The 24792-nt window shown below is 32.1% G+C and overlaps 2 protein-coding genes across 2 annotated transcripts; one reads left to right on the forward strand and one right to left on the reverse strand.

The window, feature by feature from the left end:
- Positions 1-755: 755 nt before the first annotated feature.
- On the reverse strand, positions 756-7597 carry LOC124356298 (F-box/WD repeat-containing protein 7-like). Its single transcript, XM_046807486.1, has 2 exons — positions 7471-7597; positions 756-2689 (listed from the first exon to the last, which is right to left on the reverse strand). Exon 2 carries the CDS (start codon positions 2680-2682, stop codon positions 2221-2223), a length of 462 nt encoding a protein of 153 aa, XP_046663442.1. The 5' UTR covers positions 2683-2689; positions 7471-7597; the 3' UTR covers positions 756-2220.
- A 3096-nt stretch (positions 7598-10693) lies between these two features.
- Positions 10694-24072, forward strand: LOC124354335 (acetylcholinesterase-like). Its single transcript, XM_046804702.1, has 10 exons — positions 10694-10821; positions 13949-14081; positions 14458-14580; positions 15313-15469; positions 17939-18124; positions 18650-18858; positions 20439-20613; positions 21477-21679; positions 23042-23277; positions 23734-24072. Exons 1-10 carry the CDS (start codon positions 10763-10765, stop codon positions 23939-23941), a joined length of 1689 nt encoding a protein of 562 aa, XP_046660658.1. The 5' UTR covers positions 10694-10762; the 3' UTR covers positions 23942-24072.
- The last annotated feature ends 720 nt before the right edge of the window (positions 24073-24792 follow it).

Consider the following 24792-nt stretch of genomic DNA (forward strand, 5'->3'; position numbering starts at 1 on the left):
TATGCGAGTTATTTCTCAACTATTAGAATATAACAGATTTATTTGGAATAGCGAGTAATTCCATATTCAAATAGCCATGAGTATGCATAAGCGGGTCTTCACATAAATACATTGCCCTGATATATAACTTTGTTGTCTGCAAGACAAACACGTACTGTTCCACGCAATATGAGGTAATGTTGGGGACACTTTATGATTTATCTATCTCTTTGTTTTAAAAGTATTTAAAAAATATATTTCAGTTTTTAACGTAGTTAATAATAATCTATGGTAAATTTTATGTTGCGTAATTTACTTACAAATATGTTTTACACCAATATACTTGTAATCATCACAATGTTGGAAAATTATAATTTAGTAGGGGTATCTTGAAATATACCTAGATTACATTATGTTATACTCAATCGTAATAATAATTATCTTCGGGTATATAGTGATATTATTTAATTGTTAAAAATAAACGGTTAAAGGTTTTGTCAAAGTATTATTTTATAAAAGGTGTTGTATTAAGAAGACGATATGCTGACGAAATATTATGCTAAAGAATTAAAGTTTTTCGTTGCTAAAGATCGTTCGTTGATCGTTAAATTTGCCAAAATTCGTTAAATATAAATTTTAAAGATTATCCACAATTATAAGGTTATTCTTTTGTAAGCAATATAACTAATTAATAGTAACGCTATTTATATAATATTGAAAATAAGCGTAATTCAAGATTAGGAAACTAAAATTATAGAAATTTATCGTACAAGAAGTATACTATACTTAAAAATCAAAATTTATTGAGGTTAATAAATATTTTTAAATAATTAAAAGTTTAAAATGTAAAATAATCGATAAATACACTTAAAATAGACTAGCCACATATTACCACACACATTATAACACAGTAAGTAAGTAAAACATTCTTACATGACTATAGCTATTACTAGGTTTTCATATTACTATAATTTGTACTAAATCACAATTATGTCACTGTAACTGCCATTTTATAGTTATGAAACTACTAGAACTGTAATATGACTTCCCTACCGGTGTTCCCAAGTCAAATTTATTCCCCCATTTCACTTTCACTAAAAAGCTTTATTTATGATTATCAACACTATTAAGAAAACTAATTAGGTGGCGTGTGCATTATGCTCTAGTCTACCAGTAACAACCTTCTCTAAAAGTGTAAAGTCCCTGAATCTCGTTCTTCTTGTACACTATTCTTGTACAAGTTTTGTTTGCTTTCACTGCATTCTTTCCCAAAGGAAGTTGCTCGGTTTGTACAAACCCTACGCCTATTTCCCAGATTGCACTTGGAAATAAATGATTACCAAAGTTCATTAGTAAAAAGTTTCCACACAAAGGTTCCAAATATATCAAGTATGGATGGTGAAATATTTGAAATTTAAAGGTAAAAGTATTGAAAACATGTATTTCCTGACGCCTACGATGATACCTGAATACGATTCCAATTTCAGTTCCATGAATTTCTGAGATACCACTAAGTGACTCTGTAAAAATTTCATTTGGTTTTCTATAATCTACGACAGTAAGCTTCTCCCCATCATAAAGTAATAGTCGCCGCCCATTCATGCCACATATCATGCCTTTGGTGAGATCAGTTGTAATGTATGGATAAAATTTCAACTTTTCTGGACTATAAATACAACAGAGATATTTTTCGTCGAGTTCTTGTAGCATATCGCCCTCTGACTTGATGGTTTCACAAACAACAATGACATCTTCACTTGTTTCATACCTCTTCACGCTAATAATCCTCGTGTCTTCTATCGGACTGACCTCCTCTTTTAGTTTCTCACCACTTTCCAAATCCCAAACGTGTAAACGTGAGTGACCTTTTCCCGATTTAGCAACACCCATCAAGATTTGTCCTACAATAGCAATAGAGAAGCCACTGGCGCCATCTGTGGTATCGAGTTTAAACATTTCCTTTGCTACTTCTATTGAGTAGCCAGGTAGTTTTTCAGAATCGTCAAAATAGAAAATATGTTTCTTAACGAGTTTCGTTGAAGCGTTGTTCATCCCAAATACTTGAACGCCATTTTTGTAGTTAAAGACCATTATGCCAGAGTCTTTTCCGACACACACTTAAATCTGTGTGCCACACACCGAGGAAGGTATAGATCCGTTGCAGCAATTATTTCAGGTGGATGTACTCTCATGTCGTAAAGTTCAATGCAATCCCGAAAAACAGATGCTACGTAGTGTTCTTTAAAAAAAGCCAGATTCTCTAGAATCCGTTGTACTTTCTACCTGAATATTGGCTCCAGAGTCATCATTCTTAAAAAATGCTGCATTGTCTTCAAATTCTTGTATAATGTAGTCAATCCCCGTTGTATTGTACCTATCAGCAGATGACATGATCTTGTATAACTTGCAGTTCCCTGTGCGCCAATTTTTCCAGAGGCGTCCCTCCCGCATGTAGGCCAGCCGCCACTGGCACGCAGGACTTAGACCGCTGGACTCTGTCTCGGGGATCATGAAAGGTGGTTTCGTGATACAAGGGGTAGTCCGTAGATACTCCTCAAAGTTTTGGTGGCAGTGTGGCTTCCACAACGAGTCTTGGTTGAAAATGGTTCTCCAGACTCGACTGACGGAGTAACACGAAACCAAGTCCTGAGCAGTGAGGTAGAAGCTGATTTTCTCCACCATTTCAGGAGGTAACGTGTCCATTCTGTCTCTGAAACAAAAATAATTATACAAATAAAATATCGTTCTCAATGTCTAATTATATAGCGTAAAACAAATGTAGGAGACATCTTACAAATAATCTGCCTTTCAAATCTTCTTCTACATTGTCTTCTAAACTAGTTGAAGCTATTTCAAAACCCACAAATCAGATCCTGTTACAAATAATTAAACTTTATTGTTTAGTTTAAAAGAACCTGAAATTTTTAACACCTTACAATGTTTCAATATGAGCTTCCTTGGTAGATCTGCAAACGTCCAGCCGATAATTAACTTCTTCCAAGTTGTTGAGAATCGCATGAAGCTGATATAACACCAGTAGTTCATAGTCTTAAATATTGTGGCTTTAGACTTTCACTCTCGTTGTAGAAGCCACACTGCCGCTAGAAGCTAAAGGAGTCTATACATACCACCCCTTGTATCACGAAACAACCTTTGATTAGGCCCAAGACAAAGAGTCCAGCAGTCTAAGTACTGAGTTCGAATGGCGGCTGACCTAAATGCGGGAGGGACGCCTCTGGAAAAATTGGGAGACAGCGAACTGCAAGCTATATCATGCCATCTGCTGATGGGTACATTAAAACGGGCTTTGACTTCGTTGTACAATAATTTGAAAACAATGCCGTATTTTAATTGGTGATTTCTCTAACTTTCACACAATTATAATATAACAGAATATTTTCAAACGCCTCAAGACTTATTTATGTCTATTACAAATCAATATATGTCATGAAATAATAATAATGCACTGTATCTTAAACAAGGTAGAATACTAAGAAAGTTGTTGGGGAGAATCAACGTTGGTTACCTGGCACCGCTATAATACGTATGTGACAATTAAATAAAACTTTAAACAGTCTTTCTGAACGATTCCTACGTAAACAAAATAATTTATCGAAAACAATATTTTAAAGCTTTTTTACGAAATAATTAATTCCATTACAGCTAATAATTTTATGTAATTTTTAATGTAAACAAATATTGAAACTTAAATAATATGAATTAATTTAAAATTGTATTCACAGACATCGGTGTTAAATGTTTTAAAATGGAAAATTCCGATATTTTGGATTGAAAAATATGTACCATCTCTCTAGGAATGCAAACATGCAAACGTGTGAACATTTTTCTGTAGGATAAAATAAAGCAAAAACTATCATTTTATCTAAAACATATTTTGTTTATTTCCCGACTTAAATTAATAACTTTTTTCATTATAGTTATTTAAAACGAACACATTCAACAATCTGTAATTATAAATTTTTTCAAGTTTGAAACCTTATTTTAATGAACATTTGTGATCATAAGTTCAAGCAACAAATTCTTTTACAATTGTGGTCATCGTTGTCAATACTTCTCTAGAATATTGTCTTATTTCTAAAATATCATAATCTATAAATATAATAATCATTTTTCATTGTAATAAATATCATTTGTCTCTATGTTTTTCTTTTAAATAACCTCACTTTCTGCAATACTCAAATGAGAATATATTTGTAAATTAATCAAGTGAAAACTATAATCATATTAAAAAACATTGTAAATATTGGACGCTTGAGTTTAGTAAAAAATAATATGTTTTAAATATTCTTTAAATGAACCAAGTCACGCTTCCCAACTACTCCACCACACACCATCACCCACTACAATATCGTGACCAGGTTACGAGATTATATATGCATGTATCTAGAAATGGTCTGAATTTGATGTCCTATTAATAAAATAAGATACATTAAGAGTGAACCACACTGTTCATACACCAGAATTGCACAAACCCCTATATTGCAAAATAATCTATTAGTATTTAAATTTAATATTAGTTCAAAGATATAGAAAGAACTAACGAACCCGTATTTAAAAAGGGGCCGATCGCCATTTTACCTTTATTCTATGGTATTAGCCTTATGGAGAGCAGCAATTATATTTGTTATATTTTATAATGAAGAAAGTTATATAGCGCTCAATACAAATACTCAATAGATGTGTGATAACACGCCACAGAAAGTTGATCAAATGTTTAAACTATTATGCAGTACCATTTCAGCTGTTAGGGGAAATAGATATTATGTTATGAATTGTAAATTTAAACTATTACAGGTATTTTTATCCCATCTGATACTTAAACATAAACTTTAAAGGTGATTTCGTGGATAACAAGATTTGGAGTTGTATAGATTTTGTTCCATTTCATTTAGAGTAAATATTCACAAAATATTGTACTCCTACTGCAAAACAAATAAAAACTATGTGTTTCAAAAAGGCTATATTTTTTTAATTATTTAGTTTTTATATAGTCAATGATAGAGGCGAGTAACGGGTTAATGTCGCATTGACAGAGATCACGCCACTGTAGCATAAATTGTCCCTTTGATTGACATGTATGCTCTCAACACGATATGCCCGAAAGTGTATAAAAACACTCTCCAGTTATAAATACACGCTTCCAGCAGATACTAACAGGATGAATGCCTGGCTGGATTGCGTAATAAATCAATAAAAAATATCACTTTAAGCAACAACACAGTGGTGAAATTACGTTGTTACTGCATTGTCTTTTAAATATCAGAGTTTATCTTAGAGTTGAACTTCATTGCAAGAAAAATAGTCAAAGGTGTCACTTCACAAGGAATATTAAAACCTAAAGATTCTCCAAGTCATTGTACAGTTTTTTCAGTGTGCTTGTCAATTTTAAATATAATATGTGAATAAAATTTATAAATAAAATACATTTTAAGATACTTGAACCAAGAAATATTTGAACCAAATTTGGTATAATTCAACTTAACAGTTTTATTAATTTTATATTATATATTAATATATTAATTTTTTTCTAAAAAACACATACAGACAGACAAATGGAAAACTAAACATCAGAGACCCTTAATAACGTGGTACACCTTTGTTCAGTTACGGGACATACTGTGTATTTATATAATACTAACTTTAATTTATGTATATATATAAAGTTCATAGACATGCATAAAATAATAGTAGTAAAGATATATTCTTCTTATACCACTAGAAATTGAAATAAGCTGTAAATCAGAGATTTTAATTTTAATCATTTTACAATATTGGATCTTTTGAAGGCCCACTTATACAAGTAAAAATTTAATCCAGATATTTATTGATTAATTCTCTATTAGCTTTACAGTGAATCAAATTTTAAAGTATTGCGCTCTGTCTCATGTCGGAACGTTTAAAGTCTGAAAGTGAATTGGACAGAGTCCAGGGTATTGTGAAATAAATCAGTAACTTAGACTGATTTTATATACGTAAGAATTTTAGATATTTACTGGCTAGTTACTACATACAGTTTTTGATAATATTTCTTTACACCATCGGTAGCTATACTCTCATTTATAGGCATAACCAAGGAGTAATTTTGATCACTGTTCCTTTGATATTTTTGTCTATCGCACAAAATTAAATAGTTAAATTAATAAAACTAACAGAAAAGAAAACATATTATTAATTTCTTGTACTTGTTACCGTATGAATCATATGGAAGGATTTGTATTTCCCTTTAAACTAAGTTTAAAAACAACTAAAAGTGATAGTCTTAGGCTACACATCGTCAGTTTTTTATCTTTATTGTATTTCTCCTAAACCAAAATAGTTTCAAAGTGAAAAAATATAACCCTTCTAAGCCTCAAGTTGTTACAAATTTCGGGGAGTGGCGTTAATGTAGGAATTAGACTTCCTCCTATACCACATTCGTTAAGCACTTTAATAATTTTTCTTAATACCATCGGTAGCTATACTCTCATTTATAGGCATAACCAAGGGGGAATTTTGACCACTTTTCCATTGATATTTTTTCTTATCGCAAAAAGTAAACAAATTAAATAGTTAAAATAACCAAATTCTTTCAGCACAGCATTTTGAGGCTCCATTGTATTGTTAAACTGTTAATTTAAGTCAGTCCAAAAACAGCCTTCAAAGGCTGTTTCAAAAATGGTGAGAAGACCATCTCCCAAATCCCATCCCTACTTAAAACCTCGATATCTTTTTTTCTTCATCCTCCCCCCAGCGTCAAATTATAGCACATCTTTATGCGTCAACTAAGACTAGTAATGATAAGAATAACACAATAAATGCAAGGCATGCACATCTTTTAACTTTACTTTTCCAATTAGAGCTTATTTAATCTTTGTTAAAATGAAGAGGAATGGAACGGAATATCTTCTGTTCTTAGAACTCCATGATTATTTGTTAACAAAAAACTATCACACGTAGTACAAATTATACGTGAATGCATTTACCATTACCACGTTTGAACATCTAGAAATGTTTTAACCTTTTGATTAGGGCTATAATGAGGATCATACCATGCATATCTTTCTAGTTACCATCTCCCATTGCAAGTGATAGGGGGAAAGTACTTTATAACAAAAACTAAAAACCTCAGTCTATTAATAATTCCCTACATATTTTAATGACCTTTTGTACATTATTTTCTATTTAGGATTTGATAAGGGTGAGTAATGCCCAGTTTATGAGTAAATATATAATGAAATGTAAGCCTACAAAATTTCAAACCCTTGATAACATCCCAGCCATAGAATTAAGTACTACTGAAACCCCCAATATACTAGCCTCTGTACGCCACAATGACACACACATTTTATGAGATATAAGAAGCTATGTAGAGCCATCAAAGTTTGCGGAGAATAGTATTATTTAGAGTTTTATATTTAATTTTATCGTTAAATACGAATTGCAGTAGTAAAGTAACAATAATGGAAACAATAGTTACTATACAATACTCACAAGAATGGTAATACAGAATGGAGAATCGCAACGGTCGCCCCCCTGTAGCTCCGCCGCCTCAGATGGACATCGTCATTCGCCTCTACATGCAAAGTCTGGAAGGGAAGGGTTGCGACAAGATAGTACCTTTGCCGCTGTCCTCAGAACATTGTCTGGAGGTGGGGAGGGTTTGTACTACGACGTTATGGCTCTTGAAACTGCATACTTTTCTTTTAAAATGTGTCAATTTGTTATAAAATAAAACTGTTTTTGACATTAATTTCTATAACAAATTATGTATTATCAACGTATTTACATATTTATAAACTTGTGCTAAAAGTTTTTATAATAATCTCCAATATTTAAAGATTAATGTTTTTTACAACAAAGTTGAATAGATAAAAAACGTACTACAGTACACTGTACTGAGAAAAAACGTAAATTCAGAAAACGTACTGTGGAAATACGAATATTTGGCTCAAGTATGATAACTTTTTCCGTAGATGTTTTTTATGAACTGATAGAACACTGATGTACCATTTACTCTCCCAACCCCCATCTCTTCCTCCCATTTTTTCTCTTTTAGAAAAATTTGAATATTTTTTCACAGTTGTAACTCCCATATCTTAATAAAATAATTTTCCGGTTTTATCGATACCATTTCTTAAGACGATGCCCGTGTCTACTTGTATACGTATACTTCGAACTTGACTGTTACCATGTACTTACAAAATATTAATAGTTTTCTTATTGATGTAAGCTATTTAAACTATTGATTGACGTTCAACCCTTTACTCATTAGTATGCAGTGATACAAGTCTCAGTCAGAATGATGTATGTAAATAGACACATGTAAAATGTTAACCATGGTAAGGTATTTATGTAAGGTTATTGGCTAGCTATTTTAATTTTATATATTTTTCAATATCTATCCAAGGTTTCAATACGACTGGTGACGCCTCAAGTGAAGACTAGTTATTACCTATGAAGCTAAAATTTAACAATTGAATGTTTTATTACTATTTCCTCAACTATTTCGCGATACATTCTTTTCCGTGTTATTACACGTAACATTAAACATTTTTGTAATTTGAACACAACGGTGAAATACAATGGGTTGTTACTTTATATATACATCCATTATAATATAGGCCTTAACAACGTGCACGCTTTTCATTACTCCATATAATTTTCACTGTTAATTAGGATTATTTGATTTATTTTTAATATCTAGCTTTTTGTCTTTAAATTTATAGTAATGGCCCGAATAAAAATGGACTCTCCATTTTCTATTGTGAATCATAATTTTCTAAATATTAATAGATTTAACTTTCTTATTAGATTCATTCATTAAATGTACACAATGATGTGGTCAAAAATTACTGAAAGAGCCTCCTTGGAGAGTTTAAGTTTGAAAAAGTACATATAAAATAATTTACTTAAAAAGCCATTGCTATTGGCTAAAGTTATTCTCTTCGTCTGTTCCAAAACATAAATTATTAATATAGGCCTTAACAACGTGCACACTTTTCATTACTCCATATAAAATGATTCAAAATATGAGCCCATTTAACTTTCTTTAATTTCTCTATCTATTACTATTATTATTCAGTTGATGTTATTTGTCACATTTCGGTGCAGTACTCGTCGAATTTAATAAACATTGTGCCATCCATTATAAAACCCCCTACCCGTTTATAACAACAGTAAGTTCGCTCTTCACAATGCTCTATATTAAATATGTGTCCGTGTAGTTCAATTTTCCAACATTGAGGTCAGGTAATAGTCAATAACATGTTTTAATTATTTTATTTCTGTATATTCCTGTAGTAGGCTGTTTTAGTTGAAAATAATCATACGAAATGTTGTGGAGCTCCCAATATAAAATACTCTCTAAAATTTCAGGTTTCAGTGGGATTAAAACAGTACACATTCTAATCCAGATATAAAATATGAGAAATATGTACAAATAACTCGTTATGCTAGTGAGCGTTTCTGATAACTAACATTAGCCATTACACAATGACTGGCAAGATGTAATGAAGATAAGTAAAATAAACTTCAGAGATGATAAGTAATAGTTGTTTACTTTTTAAGGCTATAGTAAGATAAGAGAATAAGGATAAGATAATGCAAATGTATAGATAAACATTTAATATTCAACTTGTGTTTTTCTATTATGCCATAATATAATCGGCAGGTTATACTGTACTCGTTCGTTTTAATTCAAAAGAAACAAAATCAAATCTACATTTACATTAGTTTAAACCAAATTTACTTATCATATTTTCAATATTCTCGTGGAATAAATAGTGATGTGTAGTTCTTTATCAGTGGCGTTACTCTAGGCCTACTCAAAACACTATTTCTCAAATAAGATTTCAATCTTACTAAAAGATATTCCTGGTCGTTCTGTCAGTACTTTTAGTTTTCACTTCAAAACATTTTCAACTTCAGGTTTATAAATCCATCACTATATATTATTCGAATTTGCAGAACACTCGCACAAGATATAACTTTATTTTCAAGTCTTTAGCAAGCCATAAGTGTGAATATTTTAACTGAAATATAATTGTTAAAATCATTATTTCTAACTTCAGGTGAATATCAAAACTCCATTATTTACGTTTTGAAATATGTAATTTTTATATTGTTCACACTGTCGTTGAAATATATTCATATCAATGTTTGAAGGAAGTTTTCTTTCAATAGTTGGCCTTGTGGGAGAAATAATTTTTATAATTGGGAGAAATAAAAATACACAAGTATTTAAATTGAATTGGGTTACTTTAATTCTCTCTAAACTTAAACCTACTTTTCCCCTGTGATCCACACAGAACTTGAGTGCTCGATTATCAAAGAGCTTTTACTTTAAAACTCGACTAGGTTTCACGCACGAAAAATATATATATTCATAGGACAATGTGCGTGCACTCACTATAGAGAGGTAAACGATATTTAGTGACGGCTTTTATTCGAAAGAAAGGTTTATCAGGGTATTAATTAGACCTCAGTATATATCTCTTTTTACTTTGTGTACGTTATGTCGTTTAACCGTTACTGATATGACAAAAAGCAACTGTACCATTATAAAAATGTATTCTCTTAATTATAAAATTATCTTTTGCAAGTCCAATGTAAACGCGGCTTTAAAAGATTAGCCTCTTATCTGGTATCTGTGCCGGTAACCTTGAAATATCTTCCAACGATTTTAACAACCAAAGATAAGAGCTATATTAAGTGTCCACTTAACCGATTTACTAAACGTTCCTCTCTATTGTGTTGTCAGCTTCTGTGAAGATAGTAGTTCGACATGTTCTGTTTTATGAGCCGTTTATTCCTCTTGATATTTGTTGTTAGCTTCACAAACAGGTGAGTACAATGCATAAGCAATAAATTAAAGTAGTGTAACGATTTAATACTACGGATTACTATTAGAGGAGGAGCCTAGAACCGGTTTGTATTGTAAAATCACACAGTCCTGTTGTTATTGAAATCGTTGGATGAATTTCCTTTTAGAAGAAATAGATCATTGAACGGGTTAGTTTTGATGAAGGTCTAAATGAGAGAGTATCGGAAAGGTTAAAATCTGAACCCTCTGAACTATCTTTTTAGAGCATATGTTTCTTTGCTTAACCCTCTTAATACTAGAATCTTGGCGTTTATCTGAATAAGCAAATAAACGTGAAATTAGCGCCAGCTAACCCATATTTGGTTGAATTGTCTATTAAGCTAATATTGACAAATTAAAAATTACTTTATTTGGATCATACTTTAAAAAAGGACGAATTTAGGGCTATATATTGGTGACTATTCTTTAAAACGTTGGAATGTTTTGAAGCCACAAATTCTAATGTGTCACTTATCAATGTTACATCAAATAATCATATTTTAATTTAAAAATTTAGAAGTAAATAACATTTATTTTCCATATACATTTAAAGATTATATTTCTTTCCTCTCTTTTTGAGAGTTAAGTTATGATAACATTCTGGTCTTTTCTGTACAAGTAAGAGGCTGTTACCTTTGATACCCCGAGAGATAGCTACTAGAACGTTGCTGCTTTGCATACGTAAATACAAACCCACATACAGCCAGTATATGACCTAGTTCTTTCAACCGCAATTATCGTTATTATCGAGAGTGTTTATTTTCTAATTGTGGACTCGCAGTTAATAGTTCACAATTATAACTAACCAGTGAAAATTATTTACCTCAACCAGAGGTTGATAGCTGTTACGTAATGCTATAATAATACATAATAACCCCTTGAATGGGTTTGCGTGAAATAAATTTAATATTACCAGGCAAAATATTAATAAAATAATTTAATCACACACCCACACACACACAAAATATATATTACAATTTTAAATATATATATATATATATATATATATATATATGTATTATATATTTTAAATTATATTTCTTCGCAGAAATATATTTTAGGCTAAACACAAATGCACAGTATTCATTGCATTTATCCTGATTTAAATTTTACTCTGAAACTTGTGTAACTATGTTAATATTTATCTTGTCTCTTAATCAATTCACGTTGTTTTGTGCGAGCAATGGCCTGGAGCCCTTGCTCGCACAAAACAACGTGAATTTGTACTGTAACTGTAAAAAAACAACCTGTTTGTACTGTAACTGATAACATGCTTTGGTGTCGACGGACATTAGAGTTTCTCTCTTGTGCTGAGCTTTGCAATGGGTATTTAGTCCGATCCTTTTATTGAGTTGAGTGGCTTTAGTCTACCCTACCGCCAGCCTACGTTGAGTTTCATGTGTACTTGTAACTTATCGAAGGCCAAAAACTCTTATAATAGTATTTACACGTTTGGTGGAAACCCCGTATAGTTGGAGACTCCTATTAGAAAGAGTTATTTTGTGTTTTCACAGGGATTCCTATATCTTTCCACCCTCTGAAGTTGTAAATTAACCGAAGAACTGTGCTGGAAGTGCCGATGAAATTTGCAGATACTATAAACTGTGTTTTGGCTGTGATGTCCAAGATTACCAGGTGCCTTTCGTGGCCCAAAACTAGAGCTGTGCTATGCTATGTGAGAGTGAAGCCTTCTTTTGCGCAAGTTCAACAACCAGCTCTAATCCGTCACTTCTCATTATTAAACCATTTTTACCCCCCTGTAAGCATCCCCAATCCCTCTCTCTCGTTTAATATTTGTAAGTGTAAATTACCCTATATTCGCTATTTAAGAGCCTCTTTTATTGTCTTATACTTCTATTCTATTGTTTGAACGCAATCATCGCTTTCTTTGCCCCTATAAAACCCACTTGGTTCCATGCAAATCGCGTACTTCCCAACTAAATATTGGTATAGGTTCCGTGAGTAGACTCTTTCGTGGTTTCCTATTTACACAAGTACTCGACCAACACTATGATTTCCCAAGAGTATCAACTCGGTGCTGTTATGTTGCTTACAGTGTATGAACTAAATTATATTAACGCATGTTATTAATGTAAATATTTAGGTACCCATTAAAATAGAGATAAGTGATGTATTGTAACATCACTTATCTATTTTAATCGTTATTGACACTTTTTTGTCGTTATTGATACATTATATTTAAATATCACCTCTGAAGAAGTACAAGCGTACTTGAGGCCGGAAGTTTTTATTTTAACTACGTTAATTTAATAATCTGGTACATTATACAATATTTTCATAAAATTCAGAAGTCCAAATGATAAGATTCTTATTAGTAGTGGGCAGATAATTAGTTTCAAAACATTTGCAATATCACGAGCCAAAAAGGTAAAAATTGTAAGAAACCATAACTAACACTTAGAAATCATGAAACTCATACTGTAAAATTTAATAAATTCGTCATCTTTAGATTGATTTTGAGAAACGGCTTACTTCCCATGTTAAATGGAACAGAAAATTAGTATTCTTAACTTCAACCGATTATATAACTTTATTTTTTATCTTGAACCCTTCGTTCGCATAAAAAGCTTTTTGATAATACACATTGTTTTGAATATCTTAATTAATTGTATAATACAGAAAATTTTCAAATTACGTGGTAACCCAGTTATTTTTTGTTCACAAACTTTAATATTTTATACCTTGCAAATTTGTTATTGTACGTTATGTCTCCCCCACAGAGAATACAATAATAATGATCGTATTTTTGGAGGTACTAATAATATATCTTGTATACATGACAGATACATTGTTTGTAAAATCTTTTTGAAACCACGAAAAAACTGTAATATTTTGTATTTATTCATTACGACTGAGACAATACAACCTGTACCCTGTATTCTGGGAGCCGATCTAGTTTTGTTGCAGGTCTGTTGTCGAGAGTGGCTTTTGGAATTATTACAAACATAAAACTATATTTTACAAATCATATTTTGAGTAGGTTAACTCATTTAAAACACAAATTTTATATTATCACTACTGACAATATACTGTTAGTTGTGGGACGTAGATTTAAAATACCAAATAAATTACATGTATATGTTTCAGCCAATCCGATGTACCACTAACCACAAATAGAGGACCCATAATTGGAATTCGCTTTTCCCCTAACCCCGACACTGATGTTTCTTACGATGCCTTCCTAGGGATACCCTACGGTCAAATACCAGCGAGATTCCAGGTAACACTTGATTAATATTTTGGTTAATTCAGCAAAAGTTTACCAACAACTAGAGTATCTATGGCTAGAGTTTCTATGATTTTTTTTAACTAATTTCCCTCAGTGGGCCTCAAAACTTATACTTTGATATTTATATGACAATATTCAATCCAATTTTAAAAATAAGTGAAACTATAGCAAATGATTTATTTAGTACTTAAATCAATATTTGGGTAGTTATTTTTTAAATACTCAGTATACCCATGTAAATTATTTAGTTCTAATTATATTTCCCATTATTAATTCAGCATTATTGGAGAAAAATGCATACAGTTGTACTTTTAAGAGCCTAAGTCTTCTTTTGGTATACTAACTTTTCTAAAAACATTTTCTCCAGCGGGCCACTCCCAGGAAACCCTGGAGTAACGCTAAGAAAACACAGACGGATGGGCCCGCATGTCCGCAACCCTTCGTACCTTTTAGTGAGGACTGCCTCTACATGAACGTCTTTACTCCAGTAGTAAGTATTATTTTTAAATTATGCAACAATATCATTCATTTTTTTAGACTATTCCTGTTGAATACAATATTAGTTCCAATATTTTACCACGGGAAATTGTATGCCATACTCATAAAATAACATAAAAAGCTAAATTTCGATATTTTAACAAACCAGTGTTGGAAACAATTCATTCCAAAATTATCAGACAAATATTCAATTTGATCATGGTAACATTATTAGAATAATTTTGTTGTAAAACACTACAGATTTACGTATAATACAACATTGGAACTGTATTGTACTTAGGGGGAATATTTACCGCTTAATGATTTAAATTATAGACGTTCCCAACTAACTGGAAGAGAGACGGTGTTCGTCTAGGCGTGTAGAAGACAGACATGTCCTTGCACACTATTCTTAATGATATTATAATTACTAATTTTAATACTGAATAGATTGTCGTTTCATAGAACTTGATGAACTTGAAACTGTTGATGGCAGCAACTCGGACTTGAATTAAATGGACTAAGGATTTTGATTTTCAAATAACTTGATTGAGTAAGAGGTGTAATAATTATTGTTTTTTTGTAACTTTAATTGCTAACTTTTTTAAATTTAATCCAAGTTAACTAATGCGTGAGTTTTTTTACAGTATATATATTTTACATACTATCACTACTTTTGGGATTCTATAAATGAATCATTATTAATGATTTTTATATATTGTCTCGTGAATTCTTCTATTTACAGAACGCATCTTCCACTCCCTCCAAGTATCCTGTGATGGCCTTTGTTCATGGGAGTGCCTTTACAGCATCTTCCAGCAGTTCACTGCTTTATGGTCCTGACTTTCTGGTTCCTGAAAATGTGATTCTCGTCACTTTCAATTACAGGCTGGGAGCTGCCGGTACAGTATATTGAAATTATTCTACTGCACTAATGTATGACAAAGTTCATTATTTTAAGCCATAAAGATAAACTCTAAATCGACTAATGAGATATCTAGCCATTTTTATCTATCTAAGTATTTTTTTTATAGAATTTAGATGTAAGTTTGGATCTCCCAATGAGGAAATATCATGTATAATGACTTATGAATCAATAAAAACACAATAAATGCATTATTTATACTGATCTGTGAATATAATTAGTAATTATGTTAGTTTAACAACAAACATACTTTTACTCATTTATCTCATCCAATAGCATGTGTTACCATAGTTTTGAAATTTGTGCTATAAAATATGTGCTTTCCTCATTGGTCTTGACATATCCCATAAATGTTTCGAGTTGAGTTGTTTTCAAACAGCCGATAATGTGGACAAAATAAAATGAAATAATAACGCACTATTTAAAGTTAATTGTATTTTAAATTATAACTGTAAAATAACAACATCTTTAAAAACTTTTGAAACAACTTTAAAAACTTAGCAGCTTTCCTCCAGTTTAACTTTTCTCCAACTAAACGTTTGAAGTTTGTTTAATCATTAATGAACAATCTTACAATTTCGATGTCGTACAATCACACAGCTATACTGATGTAAAGTGTATAGTTTAATGAAGTTTAGTTTTTACATTTGTTTACATATCACTGAATTTGATAATTATTATAGCTGTAATGAGGAATATATTTATTTTACTTATAATATTAATTTCTATGACCCTTAGAACACATTTTTAATCAAGATAAAGTCTAAATGTTTAAATTGCAATTTAAATCCCAATTTATGAATACACTCTTTTATTGATGAAAAATACTTATATCCTATCCAATGAACAAAACATACCTGTAAATGAGACAGAAATTAGATGTTTATGCCATGAAGATCTTAAGTGTCATCCATAAAAATAAGTAAATAAACTCATTTGTGTTACTAATGGTATATATTTTCTTGATTAATTCTATGACATATCACCTCATCATATTCTTAGTCTTTGTCCTCACATAGTATTTTTATAAATTAGTAAAACATAGATATAAAAAATAAATTGTATATACTAGTCAAAATAACAGATTTTCAGATAATAATTCTAATTCTTTTTAAATAATTTGATTTTAAAATCTACCATTTCTTTTTTTTGCCTCTAAATTAATATTGTGAATTGATGCAATTATTATCTACAGTATATAAATCCTACTATGGATTTATTTTATAAGTACTAATAGACCGTCCCACTGAATCGGATTTCACTACTCCGTTACATACTGAATGAAGCTTTTCAACGATTATAGATTTGACCTCAAATGATCTGCATTAAATGTATAAACACCATACATATATAAACCAGTGGTAAAATACATTACAAGTCTGATTTATTGTAGATGTCCTTATAGTCTAATCTATTGATTAAAATTGGTGATCAGTTACCCAAGCCTCGCTATTTATAATCGAGTTGTACTCTGGAGGTACCCTTTCAGTATAATTTGGATCCACCTATTACTACCCTCAAAATAACCTTTGCGTGGCCCATTTATATTCCTTTACAGCTTAGTCAGTTGGAAGAGCTATCAAACATGTTTTTCATCGATTTGGGTGTACATTGGTAAAATAACCCAAAACTTGCTTTCTTCTTAGACAAATTTCACCCTTGTATCCTAAGCGAGTAGTAACCCACGAAAAGCTACGTTTGGTGGTGAAGAAGAAACCTATTGACTTACCTTCATAACTAGACTTCTTCTTTCAAACTGTAGTAAAATTAGCACCACAGGCTGTGGTAAATGTGGTAGAAGAACAACAGGCTTTTCGGTTGGTTTTCGGCTTTTGAGGCCCTCCCCTAAAGATTAGGGTGTTCATTAATCATCCTGTATGTACAAAAACGTTACCTGAGTGTCATTTATTGTACAAGAATGTTTATTTTACCATCAACCATTGGTTCATGGACCTCATGAAGAGTGCTTTCGTTCTATTCTTGCGTCAGATATTTAGCTCTAGATTTGTATACCAAAGCGGTACATAGAATAACCTAAATGTTTCAAATTAAAATGTGCATGCCGAAGACATTTTCATCTTCTTAATATCTCAGATAAGATATTATGTTTATTGGAACATTCGAAACATTCAAAAGGTAAACAGGCCTGATACAACCAGCAAGCACAAACTAGCCTCAACAGCTTCAGCAAGTTGTGTTTGTCAACTAGCTATAAAACCTCTTTCCTTTGAAATTCAAAAGCATAATGTGGGAACGTAAGATTTTCGTCTTGATCTGAACTACATGATGTAGCATATACTGTACAATTAGGATATTAAGAGACATCTGTGTTAGTTGTTCATTTGACAAGTTTTACCAAATATATCATATTGTGGGTATTGGAATATAAATGTCAAAGCATTAAGATTACAATTTAACGCTTAATTTATACCTTAATTGTTTCCAGGTTTTCTGACCCTAGGCTCCAAGGTAGCTCCAGGAAACCTAGGATTGACAGACACTCTCCTTGCTCTACAGTGGATACAAGAAGAGATCTCATTATTTGGTGGTGACCCTGCACACGTCACTTTGTTCGGTCAAAGTGCAGGGAGTGCCATAGTAACCTCACACTACCTTTCCCCTCTCTCCACAGGTAGGCGAATAACAGACGTCATTTGGTTAGTAATTAAAATTAAAACCTGTGTATAACACCCGTGTGCAATCCTGCACACGTCACTTTGTTCGGTCAAAGTGTAGGGAGTGCCATAGTAACCTCACACTACCTTTCTCCTCTCTCCACAGGTAGGCGAATAATAGACGTCATATTGCTCAGAAATTAAAACCCGTATATAATATTCTTACGTAAAAATTTCACTATCTGTAATTTATCAACTACTACGAAGAATAATTTTAATATATCCATTAGTGGTGAGTTATCAACATGAATATGGTGAATCATCAGAGGAGAGGTTCCGTACAATTAATCTAAGCAAGCCAATATCTAAGTATGTTCAGAGTTAAATCATAGCATTAACAATTAAGTTCATAAGTATATTACCAGGAATACATATTGTATTTTCTTTAAGTAAAAGTGTTTTAAGTAAGGTTTGTACTTATCATAAAGATGAGTCATCCAACGTTCAGATGTTACTGTATACTTTCAACAATCTGTTTTTAGATCTCTTCGTGAATGCGATTGCCCAGAGTGGATCAGTTCTGTCGGATTGGGCACTAATATCAGTTGCTGAGGGCACCCGAAGGGCTAAGGTGCTAGCCCAAGGGCTTGGTTGTAATGTCACCGAGGACGACTCGACTTTACTGTCCTGCCTACAGAAGGCTGATATCAACGATGTAGTCGGTAACCAATCCATCGTACTTCCTTTAGAGGTAGGCATCTCCATGCGTATGTGGTAATCAATAATATTGACTACCTACCATATTGTTGTATCCTGATAACAAATATCATGATTATTATTCTGAAAATCACTAAAATATCTTTTTACATTAGTGTAAAAGAAAACAAATAATCACACATATAAAAATAAAAACTGGAAAAGGAATTTAAAGTGAAAATTAATGATTGAAAATAGCGCTGGTATGTAGTGGACGCATCAATCTACTTTCCAAGAGAACAAAGGGCGGAATGATCTACCTCAACATGTTTATAAACTTTCACACATTCTTCAGAATTATTTAAAGTTCAGATCACTGAGGTATTGAATCCTTTTACTTTCTTTTTCAATTCGAAGTATTTTTAATTTCTTACAGACCTTGACTTTAGTCTTCTCATGATTCACCAAAACTAATTAGTCATTTTTGTTTTTTACTAATCATTATAATTTATTTTTTATTAAGAATCCGACAGATCCTTCTCAAAACTGCATTGTTCTCTGTCCGTCCGTGCAATAATCTCTGTAAGAAATGATAGGAACTTGATACGTAGGTTCCTCTTCGTATAAGGAAGGATCTTATTGATGATTTGGATAACCATGATGTCAACGAGAACATCGCATCATAACCAAATTACGTAGTAAACTAATGTAATGTGATATATTATCATATTACTTAAGCATATGAGATGAAATTATTTTGTAGATTGATGATAATTCATTAAATTTCCTTTTTATCGGTTTGTACAATTAAAGCATTTGAATGAGTGATTTGCTAAAGTAATGTATGTAGGAAATTGGTAATTACTATTATTCGAGTAAAAGAAACTCAATATCTGCATAGCAACTCATTTAATTTCAGTTAAAAGGAATTCATCGAAGATATAGTTATAAGTATGGAATCTTTTAACAATGTCCTAACTTTTGAACTTACACAATTAATTTACACTTTAGCAGGAAACGCACAACATTATTGTTTCCCAAATTATATTTGTCATCGCCCTCTTCTACGTTACGTATATATTCCATAAAGTTGGTTGAAATCAATTAAATTAAACGTAGATAATTTTATATTGCATGTTATTTGTACTGATTAAACGAAAAAAAATGAAGGAGAAAGACAAGTAAATAAAGATTATAATACAAGTTTCAATATACAATGCAAATCTCATTTATTATGTTAGGTTTGCTAAAAAGTGTTTATGAATGGAATATGGGGCAGAGAAAAATAAAAAATGTCTTCTTTATAACTTCTTAAAAACAATATCCTGTTAACACCCTCACGTCCAAACATATATTTTGTTCTTAAATTTCATTTAAGGAAATAACGTTTGCAATATTTACATGGTAGATCCATATTTTAAATAAATCCCGAATTTTAGCTTCTATTCTATTCTTTAAGCGCGTAAGTATTTGATTGAATATTCTAGTCAAAGAGGTTTCTAAGAATTCCAATCCAATTGTCTGAATGTATGGTCAAGAAAATGTATAATCTACCTCTTTGGGTACTCAGTCCAAAACCTGGTCATCAATTGCCGTTTATAATTTTCATAACAAAAATGTTCTATTTCTTTCTAGGACATGATCTCTGGCAGCGGAGGGCTTCGTTTTGTCCCAGTTTTAGACTCATATCTTACGGCTGAACTGCCATTCTTCAACGATACCCTGGAAGGACTGATGGCCGAGGCGCTGGTTCGAGGAAAAGCCCTCATGACCGGGATAACTATGGACGATGGAATTGTCAAATTTGCAAGTAAGTTGTGAGGTGTGCTTCATTATGGAATCTCGATCTCATCGAGCTGGTTAAGATTAAAACATTAAACCCTAGTCTTCATTGTTAAGTAGATTGTCCGTCCATCAATGTGTTTAAGTAAGTAGTTGTCTACCTATGTGTATATACATACAGGGTCTATAAAAAGTTAAGGAACAGTATTTTATTTTTTAATTACCGTAATTAGAGCAACGGAACTTCACACATATGTCCTATGCTTAAAAATCTTTTTTAGCAAAATTAATGTTTCATCATACTAGGGACAGTCCACAAGGAGTCAGAAGAAAATCTAAAATAATAGCATAGGTAGATTTGCAAAACAAATTAAAGATCTTTATTAGTAGAGTAAAATCCCGAAAACCTGTCCTAGCCGTAAATGGCAGCAGTTCAAAGATGTTTAGAGTTTATTTAATTTAGTAAAAAAAGTTATTAAGTAAATTTTCCTTTTTAGGTCGGTATATACCAGTATGTACTATTAAACATTTCGACAACAAAGACAACCAGGCTACAAAATATAGACTAATCTATGTGAAGATGTATTCTCACTGTCTCATCAATGCTAATGTACAATTAAAGTTTTATTATGTAACTGTATTTCATATATCACAGTTTAGATTTTGTTAAATTCCAAGATCAATAATAGTTCATGGAAAGATTTCTTGTCGCATAATTGAACTTATCCCATAACTTAACCGATTAGATGTATAAGAAAATTCAAAAAGTGGCATACAAACTATGACTGAGACGAATTTCTTAAAGAATAAATAAACTACATATATATATATATATATATATATATATATATATATATATATATAATATATAATATATATACAACATTTCAGCGGATGACTCCTGGAAACAAGGTGAGAGCAATTTGGGAGACTTTGTCCCTCGCAGAGCCCGAGATGTGGTTAGTGTCTCTAGGCGTCAAGTGATGGGGCAGGAAATACATGACCGGTATTTTCCAGACACATTCGACCAGAACAAGTTCCTCTGTCTGCTCAGATTGAACACTGACACGTTATTTTCTTATCCTGCTGCGAAGGTACGTAATCCTTGTAAAATCCTTTTTATAAATACGATTTTTGAGTTTCCATCTTTTATTAAACGTACCATTAATTACCATATTCTCTCTATGATTACTGAATATAACTGTCATATGAAATCCTAATTAATGTAGGTATTCACCTGGTGTTTGGTGTCTTATGATTTGTGAGCTGCAATGATAAGTCCCTTACTGTCCTCCTCCGATTATAACTGGAATATGTAATCTATAAACTAAAACATTTAACGTATTGAGGCATAATATAATTTACTAAATTTGATAAGAGAACTCACCGACTATTCCGTCTTCTAGGGATAGACGTGGACTACTGTTTTTCGACTTTAGACGTAGGTAGACCCAGTGGTCACTATATGACATCGTTATTTAGCACACTGTTTTTTTCTTGTTCTATGTTAACAACATAGGACAGGAATAACAGGAAGTGTGCATCTCATATGATTGTACTGAGATAGTTTACAAATTTATTAATTCTATTATTTTTCGTTGCCATCATAGTTTCCCATAACACCAATGTAAAAGTATGCCCTAATGCTCAACCGAATCCCATGGCATGACATTAATCATCATCAAATTCAGTGCTGATTATATAGAAATTCAAAATGCAAAATTTCGTGTCTATAGATAATTTCGTTTTCGAGGTTCGTGGTGCCATACAGACAGATGGTAATAAAATCTTGCCTGCCTCTAAAGTGATAAAATATCATCCAATAAAATTTGTAACTAAATCATTGATATTTTAGTTTATTGGAAGCAGATTCCAGCAACCTAACTACACTGAGAACAGATTTCAATCACCGTCGTAGGTGAACAACAATGCATAACAAATTCTTGTAATAGAAGTAATTTGGTATCAAATATACTATAGCACCAGTTTCATTATATTTATTCCTTCTCGATGTATAGGAAGTTCGCCATTTCCATACTTTATTCCTGCAACTTTACTATCAGTGACTTTTAAAGGAGAAGGATAAAATGTTAGACTTACCTAGGGTTACTAAGTAGGTGTATTACGCTATTTTAATACTTTAGTCCACTCATGTATACATTCAGTGCCGTATACTGTACATACATTCCAGCTTTTATTAAACTACAAATGTACAGTTTCCAATGCCAAATTACATTCTATCATAACCTAATTGTGATTTTACATTTCTCACACGTTTTCTCAGCACGTTTTAAGTATATTCGGAGATTCAAATGGCACAAGAAACCTAATCCAATATTTTATAACCTTCCACCAAACCTGACCATGATAGCAGGACTATGTCACTACTCTACTATGGCTGAAATTTACGAACATATTTTTGTACGGGTTAATCACTTCAGTTCTGTTGTCTACAGATGTCTACTTACTTCGCAAACCTGACGTATGGGTATTTGTACAATTACTACGGCTCTTGGTCCAGACCCAGTACGTTTCCTTACAAAGTCAAGACTGTGTATCACGGTGCAGAACTACCTTACATCTTCTACTTCAGTAAAGTGAGTCTTCCGTTGGACACCTGCTCACTCAACACGGCCAATGTCGCTATGAAAAACCAAATGGTCAACTGGTGGACTACCTTTGCCAAGTTTGGGTAAAGTTATACCAGTTATTATTTTAATATTAGTTAATATTTTTTAATTCCAGTAGAATCCTGTACAGACTTACAAACTGTATCAATTAATACTTTATGATAGATATGCCGTACCCATCTCTCTAGACGTAATATATTTAATTCACTGTTTTCAAGCGGATATAAACAAAGATAGTAATATATTTCAACTACAGCTAAAGAAGAAGAAGATATCCATTAAGAATACAGTACTATGAATACGTATAGTAACATATGCATAGCGTTTATAACATCATACAAATCACAATTTATGAATGATATCATGATAATATACTACGGGCGGGGGCGCATAGACGATACTTTCATTGATTGCTGTTAGTTTTAAGTGCCACATTTTTTCAATACACGCGTTAAGTCTTCCTAAACGTGATTAGAGATAAGTAAATTACTTTTATAATATGCTGACTTATGTTGCAGGAGTCCAGGTTCTCAATGGGGGACCGTATCAACCACGGGGTACATGGTCATCGACTCGACCAATAGTGTTATGAATAGTTCAACTTTCAACAGTAAATACTTTGAGTTCTGGAACGCAATGGAAAAGTCAGACGGCTTAGTCCTGAGGGTCGACATAGTCATTCTATTCCTCGTCGTCATCTCAACAGCTTTATTCTTATATACTTAGATGCTTCTAAACTAAGTATAGTTTTAAAATTTGACCTGTTTTGATCCAATTTTTTTGTTGGGATTTAAAACTAAATGTAATATAAACACTGACTTATTCCTTAAATGAATAATAAAATTGACTTTTATAGAGCAAGTATTTCTATCCATCATTATAGAGCATTCTATCTTTTACATATTCTCATTAGTTCTATTTTCTATTTCAAAATATTTCAAGAGTTTTTACATGAATGTTAAAATTTAAATTAAATAATTACATTCGTACACATTTCGGCGCGTTGTAAATAATAATAGCGCATTACCGTCCCTGATAGACAGTCGGTGTCCAAGCAATCCTCTTATTGTACTAATGAGTGGGATAGAAAAAATAACTAATTTCCCACCATACTAATCAAAGGCAGTCAAAGTTCAAGTGATTTTATTCCTGTCCCACTAAGCGGTATTGAACGAAATATAATTCTCTATCTCTTTGGGAAATGGCAGTCCGAGACCAAGACGTTTCTTTGTGCCATACTCGGTGGGAAGAAATAGTTCCTATAACACCGGGGCAAAGGCAGTCCGAGTTCAAGCAACTTCGTTCCTGTTCCACTAGCCGTAATTGAACGAACAATTATTCACTCCCACCCAAAAAAAAGGCAGTCCAAGTCCAATCCGTTTTTTGTCCCACTCGGCGGGATTGAAGAAATAGTTGTTCCTAAACCTCCCGGGCAAATGCACTACCTATCCTACTCAGGACAGGAATAGTCAATAACCACCGGGGATGAAAAATTAGTCATAGAAGTAACTGACTAAGTATGAAACCGTATACAGTGAACACCAAATATGAAACGTTCAGTCTAACGTTGCAAACCC

The sequence above is a fragment of the Homalodisca vitripennis genome, chromosome 2, assembly GCF_021130785.1.
Source record: "Homalodisca vitripennis isolate AUS2020 chromosome 2, UT_GWSS_2.1, whole genome shotgun sequence".
Taxonomy (NCBI): Eukaryota; Metazoa; Arthropoda; class Insecta; order Hemiptera; family Cicadellidae; genus Homalodisca; species Homalodisca vitripennis.

Bases quoted from the DNA above. Each gene is read 5' to 3' on its own strand.
- LOC124354335 (XM_046804702.1), top strand. From the start codon at position 10,763: ATGTTCTGTTTTATGAGCCGTTTATTCCTCTTGATATTTGTTGTTAGC. The intron at 15,470-17,938 runs GTACAGTATATT...AATTGTTTCCAG, and splicing joins TTACAGGCTGGGAGCTGCCG to GTTTTCTGACCCTAGGCTCC. The intron at 18,859-20,438 runs GTAGGCATCTCC...ATTTCTTTCTAG, and splicing joins CCATCGTACTTCCTTTAGAG to GACATGATCTCTGGCAGCGG.
- LOC124356298 (XM_046807486.1), bottom strand. From the start codon at position 2,682: ATGGACACGTTACCTCCTGAAATGGTGGAGAAAATCAGCTTCTACCTC.